Source organism: Panicum virgatum, chromosome 5K (genome assembly GCF_016808335.1).
Source record: "Panicum virgatum strain AP13 chromosome 5K, P.virgatum_v5, whole genome shotgun sequence".
Taxonomy (NCBI): domain Eukaryota; kingdom Viridiplantae; phylum Streptophyta; class Magnoliopsida; order Poales; family Poaceae; genus Panicum; species Panicum virgatum.
In genome coordinates this window covers 52,588,919-52,616,578 of record NC_053140.1, presented here as the reverse complement: position 1 = coordinate 52,616,578, position 27,660 = coordinate 52,588,919, and the positions used below count along the sequence as shown (strand labels likewise).

The window sequence follows — 27,660 nt, the reverse complement described above, 5'->3', positions numbered from 1 at the left end:
CGCCCGCGGGCCTCCCCGTCGTCGTCGCAGGTGCACGAGGGCCCGGACGTGAGCCTCGCGCCACCGCCCTCGCCGTGCGATGCGCCCTCCGCCCACCGCCCGCTCGCCGCGCCGCCGGCTCGCTAGCTCGCCGTGCCCGCCCCGCGCACGCGCTGCCTCCCTTCGCGGCCCGGCTCGCCGCAGCTCCTCGTGCGGGCCAGCGAGCAGGGACCGGCCGGGCCAAGCGCGGCGGAGCGCGAGGCGGCTCGGCTCGGCGCGGCCTGCTGGGCGGCGGCTCTCCCCGGCGCGGCCTGCTGGACGGCGGCCTGCTCCCTCCCGGCAGCAGGCGAGCGGGCGGTGGAGCGGCGCCCCGCCTCTGCCCCGCCGAGTCGAGGCAATGCTGCGCGTGGCATGGCGGGCTTTCGGCGGCGGAGGCGGCTCTCCGGCGAGCTGGGGCCCGAGCCTCCGTCCTCCTCCCCGACGCTGCGGTCCGCCGGTCCGCCGCCGCCTGGAGCGCGCCGGTCCGCCGCCGCAGGAGGAGGACCTGTCGTGCGGCCGGGCGGGCGGAGGCCGCGGTGGGGCCGGCGCACGGGGGCGCGCCTCCTCCCCTTTCCTGCCGCCTCCTTCCAGCATTGCCGCCCCCGTCAGCTCCCCGGCCGGCAGCGCTCGAGTGGCCAAGTGGGGCTCCGGTGGCGCCTCGTCCCTCCTCCCCACGGGTCGGCGGCGGATCCAGCGGCGTCGGGGGGCGAGGCGTCGCGCGGCTGCCACAGCAGGCACGGGCGCACGAGCACGACCGCGGGGTGGCGTGCAGGAGCAGCGCGCGGAGGTCGTGCCCGGCGGCGAGGAGGAGCAGCCCGTGGCCGGCGGCGGCGAGGAGGAGCGGCCCGTGGCCGGCGGCGGCGAGGAGGAGCGGCCTCAAGCCGGAGAACGTCCTGCTCCGGGGCGACGGCGAGCTCCAAGGACTGCGTGGGCACGCACGAGTACCTCGCGTCGGAGCTCGTGAGCGGGAGCGGCCACGGCAACGGCGTGGACTGGTGGGCCTTCGACAGGGGCGCGCCGCAGAAGAGGAGGAGCAGCGTCAGGCACAACTAACGGCTGAAGCTGACGGAATGGCACAGAGGGGATGGAAAATTAAAAACAATGGCATTGAAGGGATGACTATATTTTCAATGGCACATAAGGGATTGGTCTAATTTTGTGATGGCACACAGGGAATTAACTCTTCGCTTTGAGGCCGTGCTGGCACATGCTGCCTGATCGCTTGGGCGCGTCGCATCAGGTTGCTTTGTTCGAGCTGCGCGACAGGCGCCGCGTCCAGGACGTGTCGACCACGGGCGTGGTGGGGCTCAAAGGCGTCCGGTCGGCGTCGACCGCCGTGCCGTGTCCTCGTTCATTCTCGACATTGGAAGAATTTATCAGGCTAAGGGAAGCCTCTGAACCTGACAGATGAACCTCCTTTTCGTTTTCATTTCTTTTGTGTGCGTGTCCTGATTTTTCCTTCAATGTGCACGCAAATTTCAATTACTTTTGTGTTTGTAACGAACACGAAAAGGTACTACGGTCCACGGGGGAACTTCCATGCTGACCCTCTCTAATTTTCTTAACTAGTCTATCAACATGTGCTCCCGCACGAGCTATTTAAAGATATCTAATAATTATCTATCTCACACATTTTTTAACCAATTAAATATTTTAATCAAGTACTGCAAAGATACATATTTATCACTATATAATTATAATAAATATGATAGGTTTAGTTACTAACATTTTTTTCTCACTTCGCATCACACCTCCATATATGTTTGATACATGTTTAATTGAACACTTTGTTTGAGCTATGTGAACAAATGAAAATTGGTATTATTTTTCTCTTATACATGAATATATGGTGACAAACACATTATGGTGGTTAGTATGTTTATATAAATAATAACATAGATGATATATTAATAATGATAGGAATAGTAATTTAGAATTTTACATTGATACACTTTAAGATTTTATTATAATAATATAATTTTGATTCAGATTTGGGGTTCATTTTAACTTTTTATTATGTTATTATTGAATAATATATATGAAAATTTAGGAGGTTATTTGATATTACTTTATAATGGCATAAGTGGATAATTTACATGAACATTAGTGGGTTACTTTAGATTATTTTTTATAATGGTAGAGGTGGGTAATTTAGATACATGTTTAGGGGGTTACTTTAGTCTATCTTCATAATGGCAAAGGTGGGTAATTTATTAAAAAAGATAACAGATCCAATGGCTATTATGATTAGAGTTGCGGAATTGATGGCCGGATGTTTCTGATTTTTGTGAGAATTTATAGAATTTCTCTATTTTTTAGATTGTCCACCTAGAATCCTAGGTGGCTTCACTTGGAGGCTTCAAAAGGAGCCTCCAATTAGTAATAGTATGATTTCTTTACATAGCGTATTATAGGATATGAATTTTTTTCGAAATATCATATTCAAAGATCCATGAGCTATTAGTGCAGTTTAATCAAACCTTAAAAAGTTTAGTTTTCTCAAATTACGATACATCATGTAAATATAAAAATCAAAATGAGGGGAGACACGAGATGTTTGGAGGCGGTCAGCCACATGCCATTTTAGTGATGGATGCTAAGTGCCTTTATGATTGGTTGGATTATACCCGCTTTCCCTACTCTCATTATTCTACTAGGAGAGGTAATGCTCCAGATTCCACGGTAAAATTACATTGGGTTAGCTGAAAATGGGTCTCTAAAAGTCTGTTTGATGGGTTAGAATTGAGTGTTAAACTTTATGACCTATTAGCACTTCCATTAGCAATCCTGTTTGAATAGAGTAATCTTAAATTTTACTATTTAGCACTTGGATCCAAACGCCCTCTGAATCTAATCATACATTCTCGCTTTAGCTATTTCGATATAAATCCAAATTTATCGTTATGGTTACGTGAAGTGTTTTGTTTGTACACACCCGTTACAGCTAGATAATTGTCCATCCACTTCTTAGCAACACATCATTTTTCAAGTGCTCATAAAAGGCAATGCTTACTGCTTAATCTATGGTCATCGTTCTCCAAAAAAAAATCTATGGTCCTCGTTTTAACAATACAACTATTTGCATGTTCCATAAAATATTTTTTGAAAAAATAAAGCATTAACTTTGTATAATAGGCAAGCGAATATTCCTTTTAAATAAATATTTAACGGGCAAGTAAATAATCTTTTAACGTGGCGTCGTATAGCGTGAAAGCAAGCAAGCAGCTTCCGGAAACCAACACGCTCTTCCGGTCTTTCCCTTATTTTGTGGACAGAAACTCAGAAAGGCGAACCCACCCAGAAGGCAGAAGCACTGCACAGGCAGGCCCATGGCGGACGAAAAAGGAAAGAAGCCCCCACCGCTCCAAAAATAAGCCAAACTCCACGCGAACGCGAACGCCGCCGGAACGCGGCCTCCTCCCAGCCGCTCCTCTCGTCTTCCTCGCCACCGCTTCCCCCCTTCACCTCTCCATACTTCGCGCTCCGTCCCTCCTCCGGCTTTGACCCCCCCCCCCCCCCCCTCCACCCCTCTTATCTCTCCCTCCCCTCCCGTCCGCCCACCACACGCAGCATCCGAGGAGAGAGAGAGAGAGAGAGAGAGAGAGAGAGAGAGAGAGAGAGAGAGAGAGAGAGAGAGAGAGAGAGAGAGAGGCACCGACACCGACCCGACCGATGTCAATGTGGCGCGTATCCCGCTCCCTCCTCCGCGCCGCCTCGTCCTCGGCCTCCGCCTCGGCGGCCGGGCGCGGGGCCTCCGGCGCGCGCCGCCTGTGGCCGCCGCCGCCGCCGTGCGCGCTCCAGCGCTGCAGCCCCAGCCGCGGCTACGCGTCGCTCCCGGGTGCGGAGGCGGCGAGGGGGGACGGGGAGGAGGAGGTGACGCCGGCGGAGGCGCGGCGGCTGATGCGGCTGGCCAACGTCGACGCGCTCAAGCGGCAACTCGGGGACGGGGAGGTGATCCCGTACGCGGACCTGCTGCGCGTGTGCCAGGAGGCCGGCGCGGCCAGGACGCGCGCCGAGGCCGCCGCGCTCGCGGGCGCGCTCGACGAGGCCGGCGTCGTGCTGCTCTTCCGCGACAGGGTCTACCTCCAGCCCGATAAGGTCAGCTCGCATCGCATTGCCGCCCTATCCTACCCCTCCCCTCCCTCCTCCTCGCCGCCTCGGTTCGCTGGGTTCCCTCCTTCGCGGCTCGGTTTACCCGTGCTCCTCGCCGCCGGTGATCCTTTTTTGTTTGTTCGCTGTTTGAATAGTCGTATGACCCACCACCCAATCCCATGCGTACCTCCGGTCCTAGTATGCCTGAAATCTTAGAGAAGACATTTTTATTTTTCGATGTAACCAAGGAGCGCATTGAAGAACTTGTTTGACCAATCGGGAAATTTGCCGGCGAAGTATTGCCGCCGGCGCTAAGCATGGCGCTCATGGCTTAAGTACAGATCCGTGCATCCATAGGTTCAGATGGTGACCTGCAGGGTTTGGTCAGCTTTACAAGCGATGGTCCAATGTTACATCACCTGCAGATTATACCGATGGTCCATGGATTCACTCGTTAAAATTGCGTGTGCCCTTCGACGTTAAGATTCATAGTGCAGTCTGTGCGAACGGCTGAACCTACCGATCGAGACTGGCCTTTAAAACCATCATGATCTCGTGGCCGTACTGTTTAGACTAGAAGCAATCCCGCTTGCAGGTGGCACTGTCTAGGGGGAAAGGTGATCAGTATGCTTGTGGACGGGGCGGCCCCTAGGTGGTAGCGACTAGTGGATCACGGCGTGCCCCTCTGGGGTGCTCACACTGTGCGCACCTGTGCAAAAGTCATCCGGTTTTCTTCCATGGGGAGGAATTCATTTTCTGGCAAAGCGCGAATTGGTGCCTTTACTTTTTCTACTTTTCTTTGATCTGCCCTCTCTTACAGGACGGGTCATTGCCATGTCGAGGCTACTGTCTCTTTGCACTGCCTCTATCTTGTTTTCATTATCACGTATAGGATGGGCGAGTGACTTGTGACATAGGATGCATTGTCCGCTATCCAAACTGCTTGTTTTGTGTATTGAGTTACCACCTACCAGTCTACCGTGTATAAACCATAAAGTTTGTTGAGTGATGAAGAAATTCAGTAGTGGGTGTCTGGGTCATGATGGAAAGCAATTTGCTTGATAGTTGATTGCTTTTCACATTGTCTGTCCTATGTTTTTTTTTGTTTAAGACTTAAGTAATTTCAAGCTTCTTTGTCTCACATGATGTGCAATTTGGAGCCTTGAGGCAAGATGAACAAAGGGATAGATGAGAAAACTTTAACTACCATTTCTCAGTAAGGTTGATGGTGCTGGATTACATTAGCTGTTGGCTATATTTGGAACAAAGTCATGAAGTTTCACAAAAAAGATCTTCTATTATACTCTTAAATCATGTTTACTTCCCATTGTGTTCCACATTTGTTTGAATTGTATATACACTCTTGCATATTTCTTGCACATTATTTTGTTGTTTTTAAGTTCTTTCAATTTGTTTTTGTTTTTAAGTTACTCCGTATTCCTTTCTAGGATCGGTCTCGGTCGCATTGTAAGTTGATTTTTCAGGATATTGCCATGTGAAAGTTTCAGTGATACATGGTGTAGCAAACTGAAATACAAATTAGGATATGGCATGTCCACATATGCTGAACTTCCCATTTACATTTCTCAAAATTCTTATAAATATAGGTCCAGATTTGCTGTCTCGTGATCTTACGTAAGCAGTTTCATAACACTACCAGATACCTACCATTGGCAGATGCTAATTCTCTTGTTTTATACAGATTGTGGATCTTGTAAGGAAAGCTATGCCCCTTGCACTGACACCTGAAAACGATCCGGGGAAGGAAGAGCTCAAGCAGCTCCAAGCTCAGCTGGAAGATATCAACAAGCTGGCGCACAAGCAAGTCCGACGCATCCTCTGGTCTGGCCTGGGTTTCCTGATCACCCAGGTCGGCCTCTTCTTCAGGCTCACGTTCTGGGAGTTCTCTTGGGATGTCATGGAGCCCATCACGTTCTTCACGACCACGACGGGACTGGTTGTGGGGTATGCGTACTTCCTCATCACATCAAGGGATCCAACCTACCGTGACTTCATGGAAAGGATGTTTGAGTCTCGGCAGAGGAAGCTGATCCAGAGGCAGAACTTCAACCTGGAGAAGTACCTGGAGCTCCAGAGGCGCTGCAAGGATCCCCTGGAGAAGGCGTGCGGCGCGTCTAACCCTGACATGGCTCATCTCCATGAGCTATCCATCCACAAATGACAAAATATTCACCATTGCTTCAGTACTTCTTTCATTCTCTGGGAGCGATCGCTACTAGCAAAAGTAACCGGTGTTTCTTGCACTTGTGAGACAGACCCACTTCCTCTGCCTGGGACCTTTTCGTCGGTCTTCTCCTATGCAAATGTGTAGGTCAGTATAATCCTTTTTTAGCGATGCTGAAGCACAAGCACCTGATAGTTGAAAGGCAAGCTCATCTGTATGACCAGAAGCTCACCCACTACCGAGAGCTGCATAATTTGCAGTCTCTGCTAATACACTGTTTCACCGTTACTTGTTTTTAGCTTTATATATCTTATATGGAAGCTCTTACATTTGGTGGCAAATGGTCTCTGGTGAATATGTACGGTGAAGTGTGAATCGGCAAGTGGTTATATCATTCTAACCATGGCTGCGTAGTTGTACTGTTGTAGAGTCATAGTGCGTACAGAACTACAGATGCCGAGATGCCGATGCGGTCCTGTTTACAGATCACGGACTACTCTACGACTGAAGCAGGAAACTTGTCCTCACATGGTCTGAAATTTTTGCGGTTTCATCTGACGAGTGCAAAGGGAACAATCAAACTAACACTACAAAGAAATGTGTCATTTCCTGTAAGTGTCAGTCCTCAAGAAACGAAAGCTTCAATTGTCTGTTCAGACCACACCGAGGAGGTGTGCACGCGCGGTTTTATTCGTTGCTCTTCCCGTCCCTGCTTTCCATAATCTTTCTGACAGACTTTGTCTATGTCTATGTGCACAAGCTGCGAAAGGCCGCAATCAGGCTTAGACTACGACTCAGTTCACTGAATTCGGCTCCTGAATACCTGATCAACCCAGGCGCCCGGAGTATCTGACAGAGGATCCGCTCCGGCATTCAGCTATTGGACGGACAGGGCTGACAGAGGATCCGCTCCGGCATTCAGCTATTGGACGGACAGGGATTCCAGGCTTCCAGCTGCCGCGATGGCGCGGTATCCTCGTCTTGCACGTCGGTCAGCGGTGCTCGCAGTCATAGATACTGATGCCGCCGCCGGCGACTAAGCTGACAAACACCTTTCGCGGCGGAATCCAGACCGGTGTCCCGTTTCAGCGGGTCCCATTTGTTGCCCCTCCCCCCCCCCCCCCCCCCAAAAAAAAAAAACCAAATATTTAACAGTTTTAATTGTGGCGAACTCAATAGTTTAGGCAGAAACCAAATATGTAATTTTGGAGAAAAATAATTTAAAAACTTGTTAATGAAATTATTAGAATCGTGTGGTAAGGTGTTGAACCTTAGTAAAGTAGGCAGATCGTGTGTTTCTGTAACAGAACCGTCAAATTAAAACTGCCAAATTAAAACTCTAATTAAGAGTAACGGCCGTCATTTGAACACATCGGACGCATTAGCTTAACGGCTTAATTTGGCGATCATTTCTCAACCCACGTCCCGATTGAAACAACACCGATAGTCCCATGCGAAGGTGGGCGCAGATGGTACAAACACGACATACATTCGAAAATACAACAATATACATAAGACTCGACCAAACCAAATTTGAATACATACATAACCTATAAACTTTACAATATCGAAAATAAGGTCCGAATAGAGAGGAAAGGATCTACAACTACCAAAGAGTACCCGAGGAGATCCCTAACTAAGTGTCGGGCTCCACAACCTCCCATCCTTCTGCATCACGACGGATTAACTTAACGCAGCAGGGACATAAGTCGACATCCGGGTGTCCTGAAATAATTGTGGCAACAAACCCTGAGTATACTAATACTTAGCAAGGCTTATCCGACCATGGGTATACATAGCCCCTATCTAGACATGCACGGCTTTCTGGCTAGTGAGTGGTTTTGCATAAAAAACTTCTATAGTTGGATTCTGATTTTTAATGTTTTAGCCACATATTTTATATAGAAAAGCTCTCATCTAATGTTGGCCTATCTACAACAATCAAGTTGAAGCATTACAAATATGATTCAAAATAGTACCATCATTTAGCACCAATATTTCTAATTCATTCCTACGAGGCGACAAAGAGATCAAGGCCCTCATATCCGCGAGACACGGCGAATCGATCCGATTTAACCTTGCAAGGTGGACCTAACCAACACGGCACGTATAAGCCCCGTCGGACCACACGCACCAACCCTTACCCTCCCCGCCTCGAACTACAGGACCGCCCCACCATCATATGATCAGCCGAGCTCAATATGAGACCACCAAAATTAATACATGCATCCCCAACTCTCTGCGACTACTCGACTACCCCAGGAGGTGAGATGGAGTCCTGTACTTTCGAAGCAAGGCAGTACTAGCCTTACCGGGTTCGACTACCTCCTACTCCCGGCATGTGGTTAGTATAATTCAATCCCCGATCAGCACTGCCACAACGACCGGTCCTTAATCAACACAGACGGGGCTAAGACAACCAGGAACCCTATCCTGCTGCCATACCTAAACATCCTCATCTTTCCCCATCCGGTCTCAATTATCCATTTATTCCATATCGAATTCAACATCTCATGTACTGGAATATAATTATATCTCAACTCTCGCGAGTAATCCGGAAATTACTCGTCTTCTAAACATCCTATATCTCACGAGTGCAAGAGATCACTCGTCTTCTATCGAAAACCCATTAAGCATAGCACTTCTATCGTCCTATACATACTAGTATAACTCCGGAAATCCTAGGGATCATGCAACTAGGGTTCCAAATAATTCCTAAACCTAATGCACAAGTAATAGTTACGTATATAGGTGTCATAATTTAACATAATAGGATGTGTACCGGGGCTTGCCTTGTGGCTGTTGCTCAGAACTAGGATTAGACGGGCCTTTGGCTGGGTTCTCACGCCTCTCCTCCTGTGCTTGATCCGGCTGCTCCAGCGGTGCCGGAATCACCTCAAACACGGCGTCCTCAACGGCAGATGCTACACGAATGCATATGAAATAATTAAGTGCAGTTCAATGATGCAACTACTACACATCAAACTGAAATGACATGTGGACTGTCCGCACCCAAGTGGCGGACCGTCCGTGGTTCAACTCTGCAGACCCACCAGACCCAACTACCTCACTGGACAATTTCTATACTGGCTGGCGGACTGTCCGCTCACCCTTAGCGGACTGTCCGCAATACACCCACGCCAAACCTCCAGAGACAACGACGCCTCTGGTAAGATCTTAAACTCTACTGCGGACCGTCCGGCCCCCCTTGGTGGACCGTCCGCAGTTCATTCTGCCAATTCACCAGAGACGACAACGTCTCTGGACAAAATCCTAGACTCTACGGTGGACTGTCCGGCCCTCCTTGGCGGACCGTCCGCTGTTCACCCCTACGAACCCCACCAGACAATTTCGTCTCTGGACAAACTTCGATCCCTACGGCGGACTGTCCGCTCTCCAATAGCGGACCGTCCGCTGTACAATTTGCGAAACCACCAGAGACAATATCGTCTTTGGACAACTTCTAACCTGACCGGCAGACTGTCCGCGCCCACCTAGGCGGACCATCCGCGACTCATATCCCTGGACACCGCACAACAGGTGGCATCAAGCGCGGCGGCGGCGGCGGCCATTCACCGACGCCGGCGGCGCACAACGGAAGGGGAAAAAGGCCGGGGAGCACAAGGAACTCACCACGAATCCATTCCCGCAGTCGGTTCGGGCGGAGGATGACCGGAGAAGCGGATCGACGGTGGAGCAAGCTTCAAGCGGGCTCCAATGGTGACCGGCGGCGGTTGGGGCGATTCCGGCCGGGAGAAGCCGGGCTGGGGGTTGGGGAAGGTGGAGGAGGTGCTGGGGACGATACTCACACAAGAAATCGAGGTGTGGTGGCCGGAGGAGGGAGATCGACGGAAGGAGGGCGACGACGGGGCGAGTGGACGAGCTCCGCTCGTCACTGGTCGAAGTGAGGAGAAGGAGGAGGAATGACAGGCGGGTCCCACATCCATCCAGATAAATATCTGGGCGTCGCCTGGGCGGACCGTCCGCTGCCCCAGAGCGGACTGTCCGTGAGGCAGGTGTTACAGTTTCGGTCGATGGAGCGTGGCAATTCAAGCGATCCAGCATGCATTTTGTCTTCTACCTTTGGCCGTTAGGATTGATTGTCTTCCTTGTCATCATAGGTCATCCCATGTGCACTCACCTTCTTCTGCTTCCAATGGGTCATTGTGCTAACTCGTGCTCTCCCTTGTACTACCGTTGCTCATCTTTCTGACGCCTACCAACAGCATTGAACCATATTCATTGTCCCACCACTCTTACCACCATGTCTGCCATCACTGTCAGGTTAGCTTGCTACCCGTGGTCACTCCTTCAAGCTCTAAAACCTCGCATAGAGCACCGTCGACTATAAGTATACGGTGCATCTCATCTCTTAGGTGATTAAAGTATAGTAGGTGTGTCATTCAAGCCTATTGCACATGCATGCTCGACCAAATGTCTAACTCCGATCCTAAGACATGAAAGTATGAAACACGACCTCGCTGAGGTGCATGATGATTGGCGACATCCCGTAAGGTGTATCATTTTAGGATGATTGAAGTACATTTGGTGTGACGCTCTAGGTCGCGCATGGTCATATCTTTTTGCCCTAAAACATCTTAAACAATCTCCTCTTAATGAAAAATGTGCCTAGGCACGGTCGCGAAAAAAACATCTTAAACACAATTATGAAGCCCTAATAAACTCTCAAAAAAGCTGCTAACGGGATATATATATATATATAGATATATATATATATATATATATATATATATATATGTTCATTTTTTAATGATGAAAGCATATTGGACCTAAAAATTTAGCCTAGAAATTAAAAATTTAAGGATGAAGCAAATTAAAAAGAGTAAAATGCACTGGGGGTCCTTAAACTAGTTGACCTGTTCTGTTTAGGTCCATGAACTACAAAAGTGCATTTTTAGGTCCACAATCTATTCAAGTGTGTCACTTGAGGTCTAAAACGCCTCTTACCAGCGTTGACTGATGTCGGTACCCCAGGACTGGGGTACCCCCTCTTGCTGTGACTAGGCAAGAGTCTCATAGTTATCCTTAACTACGACCTGACGACCGAGCAGCCGGACCCCTGTGGTCCGGAGTCCTACTCTCCCGGCAAACGGCCCCGGACCCGCTCCCCGCTTGGGGAGGGTCCGGTGACGCCACGTATCCCGGAGGAGGTAGCCCTCAGCCAAAACAGCTGGGGGCCCCGGACCTCCCGTAGAGCCCCAGACCTCCCAGAGAGTACCGGACCCCATATACTATCCGGACCCCTCAGCAGGGTGGAACCGACACCCCGCCTGGGCCTGGTCCGGAGCCGCCACGTGTCCGCAGGTGCGGGCACGCGCGCGGGGCCGCGTGGCTTCCACTGGAAGACTCGCCTACCTACCGCATTCAATGCGGTAGGCGGAAGTGCGCTCTGCCACAGCAGAGCCCGAGGCGGCTTTTGCCAGGTTGCACTGTTGGTCGCGTGTTACCAAGGCGCACAGTGCAGTCGCTGGCGCCACCCACGCTGCGTATATCAGTCTACTATGCCAATTGGACACGACGGCTCGGCTTCGCCCATTATGACGCCTATACGGTAGCCTCGACAGACTACGCTGCAAGCTACATTGCCCCAACGGGCGCCTCGCCGATGGGACAAATAAAGACTCCCCTCGGTCAAAGAGTCGACAGGGCGATGAAGCGTATCTGTGGCAGAACCGCCTAAATTAATCCGGCTCAAGTGCGCTAACCATCACCTTAAAGGTAATCCCGGCTAACACGCACTTCAAACGGAGTAATCCGACAATCCAGTCGGGTAGAGTCCCGATAAAACCACCTAGCTGCATTCGAAACCCAAAGCTTACATGCAACTCACACGAAGGTGAGTCCAGAGAGTACAACATTTCACAAATTCTTACATCACAGAGTCTTAACTTAAATATTACAAACTGAGTTTGAAATCTTAAAAAGGTACTTGAAATTCAAATTGAAAGTAGTTCAGAGTTCAACTACAGCGGAAATAAAGCGAGTTCTAAACGACGATACAAGATGTCATGATGAAGCCCGTACATGACATCACTCGGCATTGTCATCGTCGACCGGAGTCGAATCCCATTCCACCGACCAACCAGGGGGGGTAAAGTACACGGCCAAGTCAAGCTAGCTACCTGATCTTCAAACGTATCACCTGAAAACAAAGTTGAGCCACAAGAAAGCCTGGGTATACTAATACTCAGCAAGGCTTACCCGACTAAGGGTATACTTAGCCCTTAATCTAGACATGCAAGGCTTTTGGCTTGAGGGGTTTGTTTTGCCGGAAAGCATTAAAGAGTAGATCCTTAATTTCAGGTTTTAGCTTCCAAATTCTAGTTCAATTAACCATCCTAGGTGAGCATCTATCCAATAGCATACATGGTGGAAAACAATTATCTTTCATCATCCAAACAACCATATTCATCATCAACATCTTTCACTTCTTACTCTATGTGGCAAAAGGGTTAAGCAGTCTCAATATCCGTGAGAGACGGACGATTCGAATTGAATTTATTAACCTGGCCAGGCAGACCTAAACACACGCATGGGAACAGAGTCACCCACGCAATAGTTCCCTTCAATTCCCGCTTCACGGAACAGGCCCACCGCCCTCAAGTACAGTAGTACGACGACTCTGTACTCGCCATTAGCTAGATGTGAACGAGTTCAAGACGGTGGGGAGTATGTTCCGGCCTCGGTTCAATCCAGTACTTAAGCTTACCGATTACCATTTTCTCGGCATGTGGTTAGTATGTTCAAACGCTTAACCACCACTACCACACACTGTGGCCTTATCCATTTTCACTAAACAGACGGGGCATCACAAGTACCACAGCCCCGCCCGTGAGCCTTATAGTTGCAGTATGTAGTGGACATTCAATTCGTATAATTCTCGCGAGTGACAGGAAATCACTCGACTTCTACCGAACCATTAGCCTAGCCAACTAGCGACCTAAACCAACTAGTGTTCAAGCATAGGTACCTAGGATCATGCAACTAAGGTTTCAGTCAACTCCTGTAAACGTAAATGCACAAGTATATAGAAATATAAGTAGTTGCATAAATCTACAATAGATATGACATGCTCCGGGGCTTGCCTGAGAATAACACTAGGTCAGTGTTAGTTAGAGAATAACTGCTCAGCAAGCATCTTCCTTCGGTCGTGCACATCGGGATCCATCCGTCCATCTTCTAAACGTGTCCACCATTCACCGTCTTCTGGCTCGGCTTCAACATCACATCCTTCACGTGGTACATCTATCGTACCTAAATGAAATACAACAATGCATATATATGAATGCATAGTTCCGGGTTGTTTAGCGATTTAGGTTTTATTATTTTTATTTTAAAGACAACCCACTAAACCTACTGGTTTCATATTTTATTTTGCAAGTTACAGAGTATAGAAAAAAAATCAAGCTAGATCTATATTAATCATGATTTATTTATACAGATAGTTAAACTCAGTTTCTAGGTCTCAAAATTTTATCAGAGCCTACACTAAGCATGATAAAACTACAGTAAAAATTTCAGCATTTAAAACCATTTACAACTTCAGTAATGCATTTACTTATGTAACAACATGCATAAATAATCTAGCTAGTTTCTCTTAAGTAGACATGTTCAAACTTTTTGTACAGCAACTACATATCTAGAATGTTATTCTCTGCAAAAATTCATATATAAATATGTAGCAAAAAGACCAAAGCAAAAATGACAAACTAAGCAAGGTGATATCAAGAGTAAATAACATCTCAGGTTCTACTCCACATTTGACCCTCAAACTTGGCATGCAGGTTCATATACCCAAAACTAAATAAGGGTATAAAATTTAGATTTTTCTAAGCACTAGAACTATTTATCATGAGATAGCACTATTACACGTGGATTAAATCAAAACCATATCTAGAGACATGTGATGGCTTTAAAACTTTTACTGAACTTTTATTTCAGAATATTAAGTGTACAGAAAAAGTTCCATCCATAAATATTCATTATAACATCAAGAAGAAAAATGCAAATTATTATGCTAGATCCAACAAAGAGTAGGGTTTCATCTAGTTACAAGTCTTATATGGTGCTCAATTTTTTACACAGAGCTAAACATAGTATGAAGTAGCTACCAACCAAAAATCACCCATAGATACTGAGTATAACTCCTAGAATAAGTATAGCCTATGGAATCTAATCTTTTTCCTAGATTAAAATATAGGCCGAAATTAAATATGTGCATGTAATGAAAGTTGTAGATATAGTAACAAGGAACTCAGATCAATTGAGTTTGCATTTTTCCTATTTTTCTATGAATTTATATCCATTTTACAAGTTCACTGCTTTGGAAAACAAAAAGGAAAAAGGATCTCTTTTTGCGCAGAGGCCTCTGTTTCTTCTCAGGAAAGGTCCCTGGAGGACTGGATAGAACGGGGGAGAGGTTTGAGTGGTGTTTTCCGGCGTGCTTGCTCGCCGGCGGCGAGGGAGATGTGGGGGAAAAGGGAGAGGGGACCGAGTGCTACCTGTTGGTGCCTCGGATTGGGTCCGGGGCGGCCTGTGGCGGCGGCGCCAGGGAAAGGGGCAGCCGTGGGGGCTCTGTGTCGCCGGCGGCAGCTCGCCGGCGGGGTTTGGCGGGGGCGGCCGGGTGTGGCGGCTTCGGTAGGAGGTGGGGGTCGTGCTGGGGTGCTCTATTTGGAAGGGAGAGGGCCGGAGAGGCGGCTCCACGGAGCAGCAGCTCCGGCGGCGGCGAATGGCGATGGCGGCGGCGTTCCAGTAGGTATGGGCAGCCGGGACCTCGCCGTGGAGCTTCAGGGGGAGGTGAGGATGCTGTTTCGGGGGTTGGCTTGGACGGAGGAGGGCTGGAGAAGGGAGCTCGGCGGTGGAGCTCGGGCGACGGCCATGGCGGGCGGCTATGGCTCGCGTTCCGGCGAGGGGAGAGAGCGCAGGGTGGTCGGGAAGCTTCACCAGGCTGAGGCGATGCTAGTGGAGGGGTCGTTCGGGGTCGTGAAGGGGAGAAAGGGAGGGCTCCACGGTGAGCCTGGGCTGGCGGTGGCAATGGTGGGCGCCAGCGAGGTGGGTGGCTCTGGGCACGCGTGTGAGGCTCGGCTTGGCCTTTATAGCGGCCAGTGAGAGGGGATGGAGGGTTGGGAAGGGCCGGGGCGAGCTGTAGGGGCACGATGCGAGCAGTGATGGCCCGGCGTCGCCATGCCCTCGTCGTGGAGCGGCATTGAAGGCCGACAGGGGCTCAGCGAGGAAGGGGCCGTGCTGCAGCGGTGACGGGACGGAAGGGAAGGTCAGCGGGGGCGGGTACTCATCGCCGTACAGTGGCCGCAGCGACGGTGCAGCAGGTGCGCGTGCGGGTTGCGGGATGATGGCCTGCTCGGCTCTGCGCTCGGAAGCAGGAACGGAGCAGAGGAGGGAAGAAGGAGGGAGAGAGAGAGTAGAGAGAGAGAGATTTGACTTTAAGTTTTCTCGAAATTTTTCACATCAACTCGAAAATCTCCAAAAACAAAAGTTGTTCAAAATTTAAAATCCTACAACTTTCATTTCAGGCACAAACTCATTTGAAACGTAGTTAAAGAGTTAAATTTAAATTCTTGACAAATGTGCATTATTGCTCTATTTGAATCCAAATTCAAATTTTTCTTAAATTTTTGTGTAGCAGCTTGAAAAACTTTAAACATGAAAGTTGTTCATTATTTGAAACTATACAACTTTGATTTTGGGCAAAAGTTTATTTGAGCTATGGTTTGAAAATTATTTTCAAAGCATGTTGGTAAAGATTTGAATTATTTCATCATTTCATGTGACCACTTTAAAATTTGAATTTGATTACTCTTGCAAAAATTTTAAACATCACCTAGGGTGTATATCATTGCATTCTATTTGTCATTTCATGGCGATGGTGAACAATTATATTTAAACCTATAAAAGATGTATTTTACCTAAAGGTACATGCACATACACACATACACATGCATTTATTTCAACTTTTCTTGGTTAATTAGGCATAACGCTATATTTAATTTCTCTTGCTTAGCATTTTAATTACCTGGGTTGTCACAGTATCCGAGAAGAGATTCTCAACCGCTGTAGCTCCATTGAAGCTTTCTGCGCAGTATACTATACATCCACGTTAGACCCACCTGTCGGGGTCTGAACGCCTGTGTACGTGTCCCCTTGATCTATAAAAGGGAGACGCTCGCTAGAGGAAGGGGGGGTCAGGTCCCGGCTGGAGAGAGGATAGACTCATGGTTACTAAGACCAATACATCTCACATTGGACGTAGGGTATTACGCTCCGGCGGCCCGAACCACTCTAAACCCAAGTGTTCTTGCGTTCCTGCCCCCAAGCTAGATCGGCCTAATCGCTTAGCGCTTTCCCGAGTACTCCCCCTCTGGGATTAGGCAGGTGCGTTCCGCCACCCGGCTGTGGGTACCCTCAAAAGCCCACGACAACTGACTATGTGGACCGCCACGTAGATCCAACATGGACCGTATATTTGCACATCACCCCTCCCAAGCCGAGCCCTCCTCAATTCTCCCCCATCCTTTCATCTCCTCTGCTCCCGTACCGCACGGGCCGCTACAGCCCCGCTGCTCGGCTCCCGCCGGGCCGCCGCGCATGCCTCGTCGGCTCCCGCACGCGCTGCCCTACTGCACCGCTCGCTGCTACGTCGGCGTCCTCCCGAGCGCGAAGCACCTCTGGCGGACCCCGGCAGCACGTGGTGTGCGCGCGGGAGGCGGAGCAGGGCATGGGGCCTAGCGGTGCGCGCCAGGAGGCACGCGAGGAGGAGTCCCAGGAGCGGCACGCGAGGCGCGGCGCGGGCCTACAGCAGGGGAGCGGCGTGCGTCGTCTCGGGCTTGTAGCAGGGGAGCGGGAGCGGTGCGCGAAACCAGGCAGCGGCCTGGCGGGCCGGCACGAGACCAACGGCGCGCGGGAGGCGGAATGGCTGATGCGAGCTCGTGGGCTTGCCGGGGCGCGCGTCCAGGCACGAGCAGGCGCGCGGATCCGGGCAGTGGCCGAGCAAGCGGCGACACGGGTCCTTCCTGACGCGCGCGGGCTCTCCCCATCCGGCAGCGGTGCTTCCCCGGCTGCAGAGCAGTGCTGTGGCGGCGGATCCCCGGCTGATTGAGTGCGCAGCGGGTAGCGGAAGCACAGAGCTCCAAACCCTCCCCCAAATTTCCTTCTGTTCCTCCATTGCCGCCGCCACGAGCTCCTTCCCCCGACACCGGCCACCGTCGATTCGTCTTCTTCGGTGAGCCATTCGTCGATTCCTTGCACCCACGGCTCCTCCTCCCTCCTCTTTACCTGTTTAAGCCCTCACCCGGCCCTTTGCCGCGTTGTGCAGAGCTCCCGGCGTCGAAGCTCCGCCCGCCGCAACCATCCTCCATCTTGGGCCGCCTCCTCGCCGCCGTTACCCGCCCTGCACCCGGCCGGTGAGGCTCGCCACACCCCACACGGCCCATGTGCGCGCCATCCCTGCCCTCGCTCGCCTCCCTTGCTGCCTCGTCGCTCGCCACCGCTGTTCCAGCGCCGGCCGAGCCGCGCCACGCAAGGCCTGGGGGAACAAAGTGTAGGGATGGGTAAGTTTGGGAGAGGAAAGGGGTGATTTGCAAATATACGGTCCACGTTGGATCTACGTGGGGGTCCACGTAGGTGGTCAACGCTGGTAAGAGGTGTTTTAGACCTCAAGTGACACACTTGAATAGATTGTGGACCTAAAAATGCACTTTCAAAGTTCATGGACCTAAACAGAACATGTCAACTAGTTTAAGGACCCCAGTGCATTTTACTCAATTAAAAATGTGGGACTCATATTTTATATATTTTTGAGCTAAGGATGATTAAGAGATAAGTTAGATAGTGAAGGGATTTATTGCCACCCTAAGCATGGTATTCTAAACAGTAGTGGTTTTATATTTTGTAAAACTACGGGCAATAAGTAGCAAAACTATCAGAAAACTATAAATCTTGACGAAAAAGTTGTACAGCATCTGTATTCCTGCTTTAGTGTGTCGATGGATGAATAAAAAGACTATAAATAATACAGTATATGAGCTCGATGGTACCGTATAAAACTACATACAAATAACTTAACGTGATGTGGTCCCACAACATCTCATTACGAATGAATTTATCAGCCGGAAGTCATATATATATGGTGATTACAATCTATTGATCCACATATCAACTTACAAAGTTAAGTTTGAAACCGAAAGAGAAACACAAAAAAATTGAATCAGGAGACATGCATGTACATATACATACATATATATATAATAAAGAATAGTGTTTTGGGTGAGGTACTTATTATTGGACAGACAGACTCTCATATATATATATCGACCATCATATACTTAAACAACTTAACTCCCTACATTGATTCGAGAGGGCGTCTTCTCGAGCTGGTGGTGTTGCATGCATCCATCCGCAGCTGGCCAACAATTAACAATCCATCTTTCTCCTCGCCACCTTCAATTCCATGCATCCTGGCCCCTGGTGATCGATCAGTGCCCACATGAAGTGTTGTTGAGCCCCCTTTGGTTAGTTATTCCTCGGAAGCGAAAAATGAAGCGGACGAGTCGAGAGAAGGATCGAAGAACAAACGTGGAGGTGGGGGGGGGGGGGGGGGGGGGGGACAAAAAGCTAGGGAAGGGAAAGGGGGGGAAAAACAAGTCTCTTTCCGGCCTCTTAGCTTGCTCCTTTTTGATTTGTGTAGGTACAGCACCGTGCGCCAGGCGGGCCATCATGAAGGGAACCGGCGGCGATCTATGCGGCGGCATAGGACGGCGGCATCGGCAGGCCGACGACCTTGCCGCAGCGCAGGCTGGTCTCGGGGAAGTTGTACTCGTCCCTGAGCGACCGCGCCGGCGAGACGACGCTAATGTACAGCTGCTCGCCGAGGTAGTGCCTATCCCAGAGGTTGGATCGGACGTTCCACATGCCGGCGTTGTCGAACGTCAACATCACCGCCGTCCACGACCTCGGGTACACCTGGATGGTGTGCCGGCTCACCGTGTCCAGGAGGTTGTACGTCTTCCGGCACTGCGGCGTCCATGTGCCGGGTCCCATGCTGCAAGCGCATTGCGTTGCATTGCATTGCTTGAGATCCATCTAGCCAGCTTAATTATTAGTAATTATTAGCTAGCTCCATACTTACCCGGCTGCGAAGAAGGCGTAGCCGTTGATGTGGAAGGTGTCGATGCTCTTCTCGGGGTTCTCGAACACCACCTCGATGAAGGTGCGGAACTCGGCGCTGACGACGTTCGGCGCCATCTTGATGGGCGCGCCCGCCGCCGGCGGCACGTCGCCGATGAGGTTGTACTGGAACACCCCGTTGGTGGCGTTGAAGTACTCGGCGAGCTTGAGCGGCGTGTCGGGGTCCACGTGCGACACGCCGTTGAGGGCGTACCGCTCCTTGCCGTCCGCCTTGCCGTGGCTGGTCGAGAGCTTGATGGTGCGCGTGATGTTGATCTGCCCGTAGTGGTACGACCCCTGCGGGTTGGGCCGCGCCGCGCTCGCCGTCAGGTTCCAGCGGAAGGACCTCCACTGGTTGATGGACCACGCCCACCCGCTGGGGCTCTCCGGGATCTGGGGCGGCGGCGGCGTGCTCGACCCCTTGTACCGGATCACCGCCGTGATGGTGCTCACCTCCTTGATGAACCGGGTCGACGCCACCAGCAGGTAGTCGCCGGGCGTCTGGTCGGCGGTCACCAGGAAGGACAGGCACTGCCCGATGTGGACGTCCAGGGAGTCGTACGTGTTCTGCACGGTGTGGGAGCCCTCCATCTCGACCAGCTTCAGGATGTGCTTCTGCACGCGCACGTTCAGGGAAGCCTTGATGCCGATGTTGCAGACGCGGAAGCGGTACGTCTTGCCGGCCTCCACGTTGTACATGGGCGGGTTGGACGCCTCCTTCTCGTTCTTGCCGTTGATGATGAGCCCCGCGGGGCGGCCGATGCCCTTGCCGGAGTCGAGGTTCTTGGCCAGGACGGTGTGGTCCTTGGTGTACCAGTCGCCGACGAGGACCGGGAAGTCGTCGGCCGGGGGGTCGAAGGGGACGGGGATCAGGTCGCGGCTGTGCACGGTGATGAGCCCGTAGCCTCCCGCCGCGCGCTGCATGCCGATGCTAGGGAAGTAGTAGAAGCTGCCGATCTGGTCCTTGGGCTGCCAGTGGTACGTCCAGTTGGTGTTGGGCTGGATCGGGCACATGGTGCCGGGCAAGCCGTCCTGCCACGAGTTCTTCCTCTGCTGGATGCCGTGCCTGCATGCAGCAGATCCAGCGATGATCCATGAGAATACAATAATGCCGCTGCCTGTCGTCTGCCGTTCACGCTCAAGACATTGACGAGGATCGATCGATCACGCACGTACCAATGGAACAGGAGCGGCTGGTCGAGCATATTGAAGACATTGACGAGGATGTTGTTGTTGGAGGTGCAGTTGATGGTAGGCCCCGGGAACTCGCCGTTGATGAGGATCACCTTCTGCGGCGTCCCCAAGATGTTCTTGGTCCCGTACGTCACCTTCCACTCGAAGAAGTGGTAGGGGTCCTCCGCGCGCGCCCCGGCGACGAGCGCCACCAGTACGAGCAGCGCGGCGGCGCAGGCGCCGCGCATTGTCATCGCCGGCCACACCATCATCCCTGCTCGCTCGCCGGGCCCTCTGCTACGCGCGCCCTGTGGATCGGTCGGGCGGTCAGGTGGTGATGTTGCTGTCGATCCGGCCGGTGGCGGGGGCGGGCAGAGCGAGTGGGGACGGCGAGGCGGGAGGCGACGGCTTATATGGGTCGATCGCCTGCTCCAAGGAGCGGTGCGCGCGCTGTCCGTGGCGCGGTGGTTTGCCGGCAACGGCAAAGGCCCCCGCCCGCCTTGGCCGCGCGTCCGCTCGCTCCGCCACCGCCGATCTGGCTGCCTCCCCACCGGACGTTCTCTCTCTTCTTGACCCGTTCTTGTTGCAGTTGCCCAGGTGGCGGTTCCCCGCTGTCTAGCCGTCTGGTGGGCCGTGGGCTGTCAATTGCCTCGGCCTGCTAACTTGCTAGACGCACACGCACTACTACACTAGCAGCCCCCGGCCCAGACACCACGCACACCCGCCCGCTCGCGGAGAGGCGAGGCGAGGGAGGAAAGCCGGAGGCGGAGGCCGGAGGCGGAGGCGGCAACACCGTCGGCGAGGGGCGGGTGGGATAGGCGGAGAGGCGAGCCTGCAGGAGCGCGAGCGATCACGCGACGGCACGGGCGTGCGGTCCCCTTCGCCACCGCTGCCCACTTCTCCGTCGCACGCATTGGAGGTTCGCCTGCATTTCCTCGCCCTCCAAGTCTCGCGTTCGCCCAAATTCGTCAACGATTTCGGATTCGAGCCCCCATCCCCTCCATAACGCACCCACCCACCCACCCACCCACTGACCCACCCACCCACCCACAAACAGTTCGTACTGGTAAGCAGTTTCAGAAGCTTCGATCGAGATTTCACTTCCACCCTGGGTTCACCACATGCTAATCTAGCTATGATTCTGTAAAATTCTGCAGCGTAGTAGCATCAGTTCTCAATCCTTAGGAAAATTGTGTACAATACAAGGATCAAGTAATGTAGTGTGTGATTGACACAACAAAATGATCTGGAAAAAGGCAGCAAATCGAGCAATCTCCTCTACGGCTCGCTGTGTTTAAGCTCAGGGTGGGGTGGTTCTTCCGCTATGCTGCCGCTGCTGTTCGAGCGGGCCGTGACCACCGGCCTGCCATACAGGTGCGAAGCGGAGGCAGTCCCTGCGTGCTCAAACTCCACGGTGGATGAGCTGCCCGAGCTCAGCCCCTCGTCGTGCAGCATCGCCTCGATCTCCTTCACCACAGAGTTCATGGTGGGCCGGCTCGAGGCCGACTCGTCCACACACTCCATTGCCAGCTGCACGAACCTCCTAAACCCCGTGGTATGTGCGGCGTCATGGATCGCTGGGTCCACGATGCCTTGCAGGCCATAGTAGTCTTGGTCGTTGGGGTCTATGGCCATCCTGAATTCCCGGACAATGTACCTGCCCTTTGATATGGGCAGCCTGCCACTCAGTATCTCTAGCATGACAACGCCAAAGCTGTACACGTCGGCACGTCGCTCTTCTCCGAGAGCTGCTGTGTCATGTAGTACTCTGGGTCCAAATAGCCCTATATGAAAGTGATCATCAACAACAGGAGTAACTAATTGAACTATGCAAGCATTATTAAGCAGGTAGCCTACCAGTGTTCCTTTGACTTGAGTAGAAACGTGGCCCTTCTCAGTGTCTGCGACTAGCTTTGACAGACCAAAATCAGCAACCTTTGCTTTAAAGTTGTCATCCAAAAGGATATTTGTGGACTTGACATCTCTGTGGATAATAGGTGGATTGGCAAGCTCATGAAGATATGCTAGTCCTCTGGCCGATCCTAGAGCAATCCTAAGCCTTTTCTTCCAATCCAGGTAAATTCCTCTTGCTGCATAAGTATATTTCTTATAGTAAAACATGAAAGGAAAAGAAAGAACATAACACTTTTGGATTTGTAATTATTAGATTGCGTGTACATACCTTGTAAGTTCTGTCTTAATGTTCCATTGCTAACATATTCATATACCAGCATCTGCTCCCCTTGTTCATAGCAAAATCCTATCAGACTTACCAGGTTCTTGTGATGAACTCTGGATAGCAGCTCGATTTCATTTTTGAATTCCAATGCACCTTGCTTCGATCCATACTCTGCTCGTTTTATTGCCACACTTGTTCCATCTGCTAGTATTCCCTTGTAAACCTTTCACATGCAGAGGTGAATCACTACATGTAGCTGTCTGTGCAAAACCCCTTAAAGGAATGCTGGTAAGTGATAGTTTCAGTATATATAGTATAGTTGTTTACCTTTCCATAACCTCCTGATCCTATTTCATTGTTTTCCGCAAAATTGTTGGTGCAAGTATTTAGTTCATCAAAAGAGAAAAGCCTTGCTCCTTTAAGCTGTGGGGCACCTCCCCTGTCTTTTTGAGCAATTCCCCATGAAGCTAAAATTTGAATATGCACAAGGTAAATAATCAGCAAAGTTATATCCTGCTACAGTTCCATTTTTAGGGGGGATACAGTAGGAGAAACCCGTACTATGGTAAATATATTAATAAAGGGAAATAATAAAAAATACTGTAGAAGAAGCAAGTGCCGGGCCCAAGGAAACCAAAATCATAAGCTATAATAATTTTTCTCGGGATTGTAACTGTTTACACGCTTTTGATCACTATATTTTGTAGTTATAGGCACATTTTCTGTAACAGTTTGTAAGCTTTGAAAGGGGTATGGAACAATAGGAATGGAAAACAGGGGGACTGGTTTGCATCCGACCTTTTTAGTACACATAACCTCTGTCAATTCTGCAGTATATGCCTTCCATATCTCTAGGTTAGCCGATTAGGCTACCATATTTCCCTTTGTTCCAAATTATAGGTCATTTTGGCTTTTCTAGATACATAACATTTGCTATGCACCTAGGTGTACATTATGTCTAGATACATAGGAAAAACTATGTATCTAAAAAGACCAAAACGACCTATAATTTGGAACGAAGGGAGTAGTTAACTAGCTTGAATCCTGATTAATTACATCTATATAATATACACAAATTTATGAAGTAAACTTTGTTTTACAAATCTAGCACCAATAAGCTCTGTAACAGCTGTAGCAAATTATTGGTACTGTATAACTGTTACTGTCAATTCTCATCAAATATATCTCATATACATTTCCATTTTTCTCTTGACCAATTAGAGAATTTGTAACCCCCCCCCCCCTTTATTTATTAGTTTTATGCTTTTATTGGGGTGCCTTATTGACTAAAAATAAAGTACTTTAAAGGGCGACCATGGTAAACACATCTCAATAATGTCATGTTTCTCTTCTTAAAAAGTACCCGGCAGCTTTGAGGGCTGTATAGTTGTCAACGATATTTGGAACCTCACCAAAAGGATTTGTTTGTCCTGATAATTCCTCTGTCCTTCTCTTTTGTAAAAAAGAAAATATTGCCCAAGAAGTTAGGGCAGTCAGAACAAGACCACATGCTACTGCAATTCCAGCAACAGCACCTGTACTTATCTTTGGTTTTCCACTGTCATCTTCTCCTGGGACAAGATAGTGCAATGTTTTTCATACATATTTAATTACATTAAGACATAATTTTACATGATTATATTTGATTATTCGAATACCTGCAAAGTGTGCATATGGATCTGCGACGAAGAAATAAGGTCCAAAACCTGGTGGTGGCTTGTATGCTTGACTGCTAAGCTCAGAGCCTATCCTTGTTACTTCTGACACGTTGAAGGATGTTCCAGTAGATGGAAACATTCTCACTTTAACCTGGAGGTAATCATCACTTGTGAAACTGATATCAGAAAGGAAAACTGAACCAGCCTGCAGTCCCAGCTCTGTCCAGAGGCCTGTTTCCAATTGCTGAAAGTGCTCATTGTTTGTCAAGTCTGCAAATAGCAGTGACCTGAAGAAAATCGTACCCATGTATGGGTAGGCACAGCCACAATTCGCAGGGTTTAGGCTTTGATCACTGGAACATGAAGTTGAACCGCATTTGGTTATACTAGTAACGTTTGGTATTATGCTGTCTTGCTGAATGCTGCAAAAGCGGCTACTGGAGAATTCAGAATCCAAGCACACAGGATTCCCCACAAGTCTGCCGATAGAGGAAGAGGCAATTCTAGTGAGTAAATGGAGAAGAGAAACAATACATAATCTTTGGTTTTAGAGTAAGCAAGTACTCACACTAGTGTTCTATTGTAGCCTTGTGTTATATTGGCCTCAACTATTCGATTGTTTAGGAGATTTACTCTCTGCAGATGTTGGCTGATGTTACCAGTCATGTCAAGTGTCCCGTTAAAGGCATTATTGCTTAGTATACTGTCTGATCAGTGGAAAAAACAAGCAAATATGAGAAACTTCTATACTTATTATTAAGATTCGTCTTGTTATATGTTGCTAGAAAATTACACTTGCTGCAATTCTGGCAAGGTAAAGATCCTGTTGGGAACCTGGCCATACAGTCCTCCAGAAGCTATATCTCTGCAAATAAGGGTCTTAAGGTAACACGGTTTCACTGAACGAGAAAAGATAGCACTGAGATACGTGAGATGATCAAATAGTGCATGTCTTAACTCACATTGAAGTAAGTGTTTTCAGTTCCAGAAACCAGGCTGGTAGGACAGACGGATCAAATGAATTGTTGCTTAAATCACTGGGTGTGAAAAGAAGCATTCATCAGGACTTGTCACAGTTTTTTTATATCAGAAGACAGTGTAGAAAAAAGAAAGCAAGAGCAAGATCTTACATGGCATTAAGTTTTGTCAGGGCACTGAGATCTGGCATTGTTCCACTTAGCTGGTTGTCTGCAAAGTTCCTGAACAAGGTAGTTATTCAAATGAGATACACTATAATCTGATAACTCATGCAAATGTCTCACTCAATTGACACAGCACTTACAGTCCATTTAGGTTGACAAGGTTACTGATGTTGGTTGGAACTGCTCCTGTGAATCTGTTCCTATCTAATCGGCTGATGAAGGAAGCGACATTATTGCTGAGAACAGAGTTGGAGGGAAGAGAAATGCCAAGATACTTACATAATCTGGAGGCTGGTGATGCTACCAAGTTCAGCAGGGATAGAACCAGACAATTGATTGTTATCAAATAATCTGATGAATGTAAACAAAGTGGTCACTATAATCCTAGAACATGTCTATAGGAGTTGTTATCAGTAGAAATCACCTTCATCTTACATGTGTTCGAGTCTCATGCTAGAGCTGAAGAGGCCGTTGAGAGTGCCAGTTAATTGGTTTTTATTGAAATGGCTGTTAATTGATTAGAACAGAGTATCATCATGGTAGGAAAGCGAGTACAATCACGCATACTGATAATCCATTCTTAGTTTTTGGGAAGGAAGAAATGTAGGGGCTTACAAATGTTTGGTGTGTATAAGTAGGTCAAGTCCTGGAGAAGTGGTTGATGAAATTGGAATTGGACCAGAAAGCTGTGCCAAGTCTAGCCAGAAGAGGTTGGTGAGTAGGCCGATTGAAGCAGGAATTCTGCCTGTAAACTTGTTTGAATTCAGGGCCCTGCAGAGTGTATTATTTCATCGATAGTTCATTTCTCGTCACCAGTATAGCACAAGAAGCACCTGACTGATGCCAAAGAGTATGAAGTTGTGATTAAGATTTCTTATCAATCTAGTAGCTCTTACAAGAATGAGAGCTGCACCAAGTTTCCTAATTCTTGGGGAATGCCTCCTGTGAAGCTGCAGCCAACCAAGATTCTGAATATCACAATGCATTGGGTCAGCTTCATTGATTCGTGGAGTGTTATATGACTCGTTATAAAATATAAGAATTTGCCCTTAGGGTTAGGGTGTACAGTGTTGTAAGCTGCTTGAGATTGCCAATTGAAGTGGGCAATGGGCCACTAAGACGACTGTTGGAGGAGAGGTCCCTGCATGCAACATAACATATGGGTGAATACTTATGTACTTCCAATATCGGGAAGGCAAAATCTTTCTGTATATAGTTTAAACACTGATTATGTACCTCCGTTTTGATTATGTAAGCAATAAGTGACCGAAGATACATCATACATGATGTCAAGGAAAAATTGATCAGGATGACTTTCTGAATTGGGTCAACACTGTACATTAGTTACCATGTGTAACATCTGAAGTTTCTTACTCCCTGGGGATTGTTTCATCCCCGTGCTTTTGTATAGTTCTGTTTCTATTTTCTTTATTTTAATAAAATACCACAGTGGGAGCCTACCCCGCTGTGCAGTTCTCAAAAAAAAGAGGAAAAAATTATCAATATCAACCTTTACGTAGGATTGTTGTTACTAGACTTCTAGCGGCCGGGAGGTAACTCACACGAAACGTACGAGTATGAACCACAATGGCAAACGGCAGTAGTCCTGCACGGAAGGCTAGCAGGCCGCAGGCGGAAGGAGCAAGACGGAGGCTGGCGGGCAGTGGGATCGTGGCCTCGAGGAACTGACTAGACGATGCGGACTATTTAGCTTGGCATCCATAGTTTTTTTTTCCCTCTTTTACATAGCACACAACATGTGCTGGAGCTGACTAGGCTGGCCCAAAGGGTATGCCATGACCCACCCGGCATACCCTGTGGCTCCGCTCCTGTCTGAGTATGTCTTAGAAGAGCCACCGCCTCCAGTTTTGATGTTGATAGTCTTTGAGCATGTTTCAGTTTCACTGGGGCTTATTTCGAGCTATTTTTTGGGTTTCATTACTATTTTCATTAGTTTATACTGTACTGTTGGGTTATTCTGAATTGCATTTTCGAACTTACGGCCAGGCCTAC

At 49.4% G+C, this 27,660-nt stretch overlaps 2 protein-coding genes and 1 long non-coding RNA gene across 3 annotated transcripts; 2 read left to right on the top strand and 1 right to left on the bottom strand.

Moving 5' to 3' along the window:
• Positions 1–3,326: 3,326 nt before the first annotated feature.
• Positions 3,327–6,636, top strand: LOC120708463 (calcium uniporter protein 6, mitochondrial-like). Its single transcript, XM_039993705.1, has 2 exons — positions 3,327–4,116; positions 5,813–6,636. The coding sequence occupies exons 1-2, from the start codon at positions 3,691–3,693 to the stop codon at positions 6,290–6,292; spliced, it is 906 nt and encodes a 301-aa protein (XP_039849639.1). The 5' UTR covers positions 3,327–3,690; the 3' UTR covers positions 6,293–6,636.
• A 12,010-nt stretch (positions 6,637–18,646) lies between these two features.
• On the bottom strand, positions 18,647–20,937 carry LOC120710778 (L-ascorbate oxidase homolog). Its single transcript, XM_039996360.1, has 3 exons — positions 20,672–20,937; positions 19,458–20,561; positions 18,647–19,370 (listed from the first exon to the last, which is right to left on the bottom strand). Exons 1-3 carry the CDS (start codon positions 20,935–20,937, stop codon positions 19,067–19,069), a joined length of 1,674 nt encoding a protein of 557 aa, XP_039852294.1. The 3' UTR covers positions 18,647–19,066.
• A 474-nt stretch (positions 20,938–21,411) lies between these two features.
• On the top strand, positions 21,412–26,151 carry LOC120708462. Its single transcript, XR_005689380.1, has 2 exons — positions 21,412–21,587; positions 22,666–26,151. It is a non-coding gene; the product is annotated as an uncharacterized LOC120708462 (long non-coding RNA).
• The last annotated feature ends 1,509 nt before the right edge of the window (positions 26,152–27,660 follow it).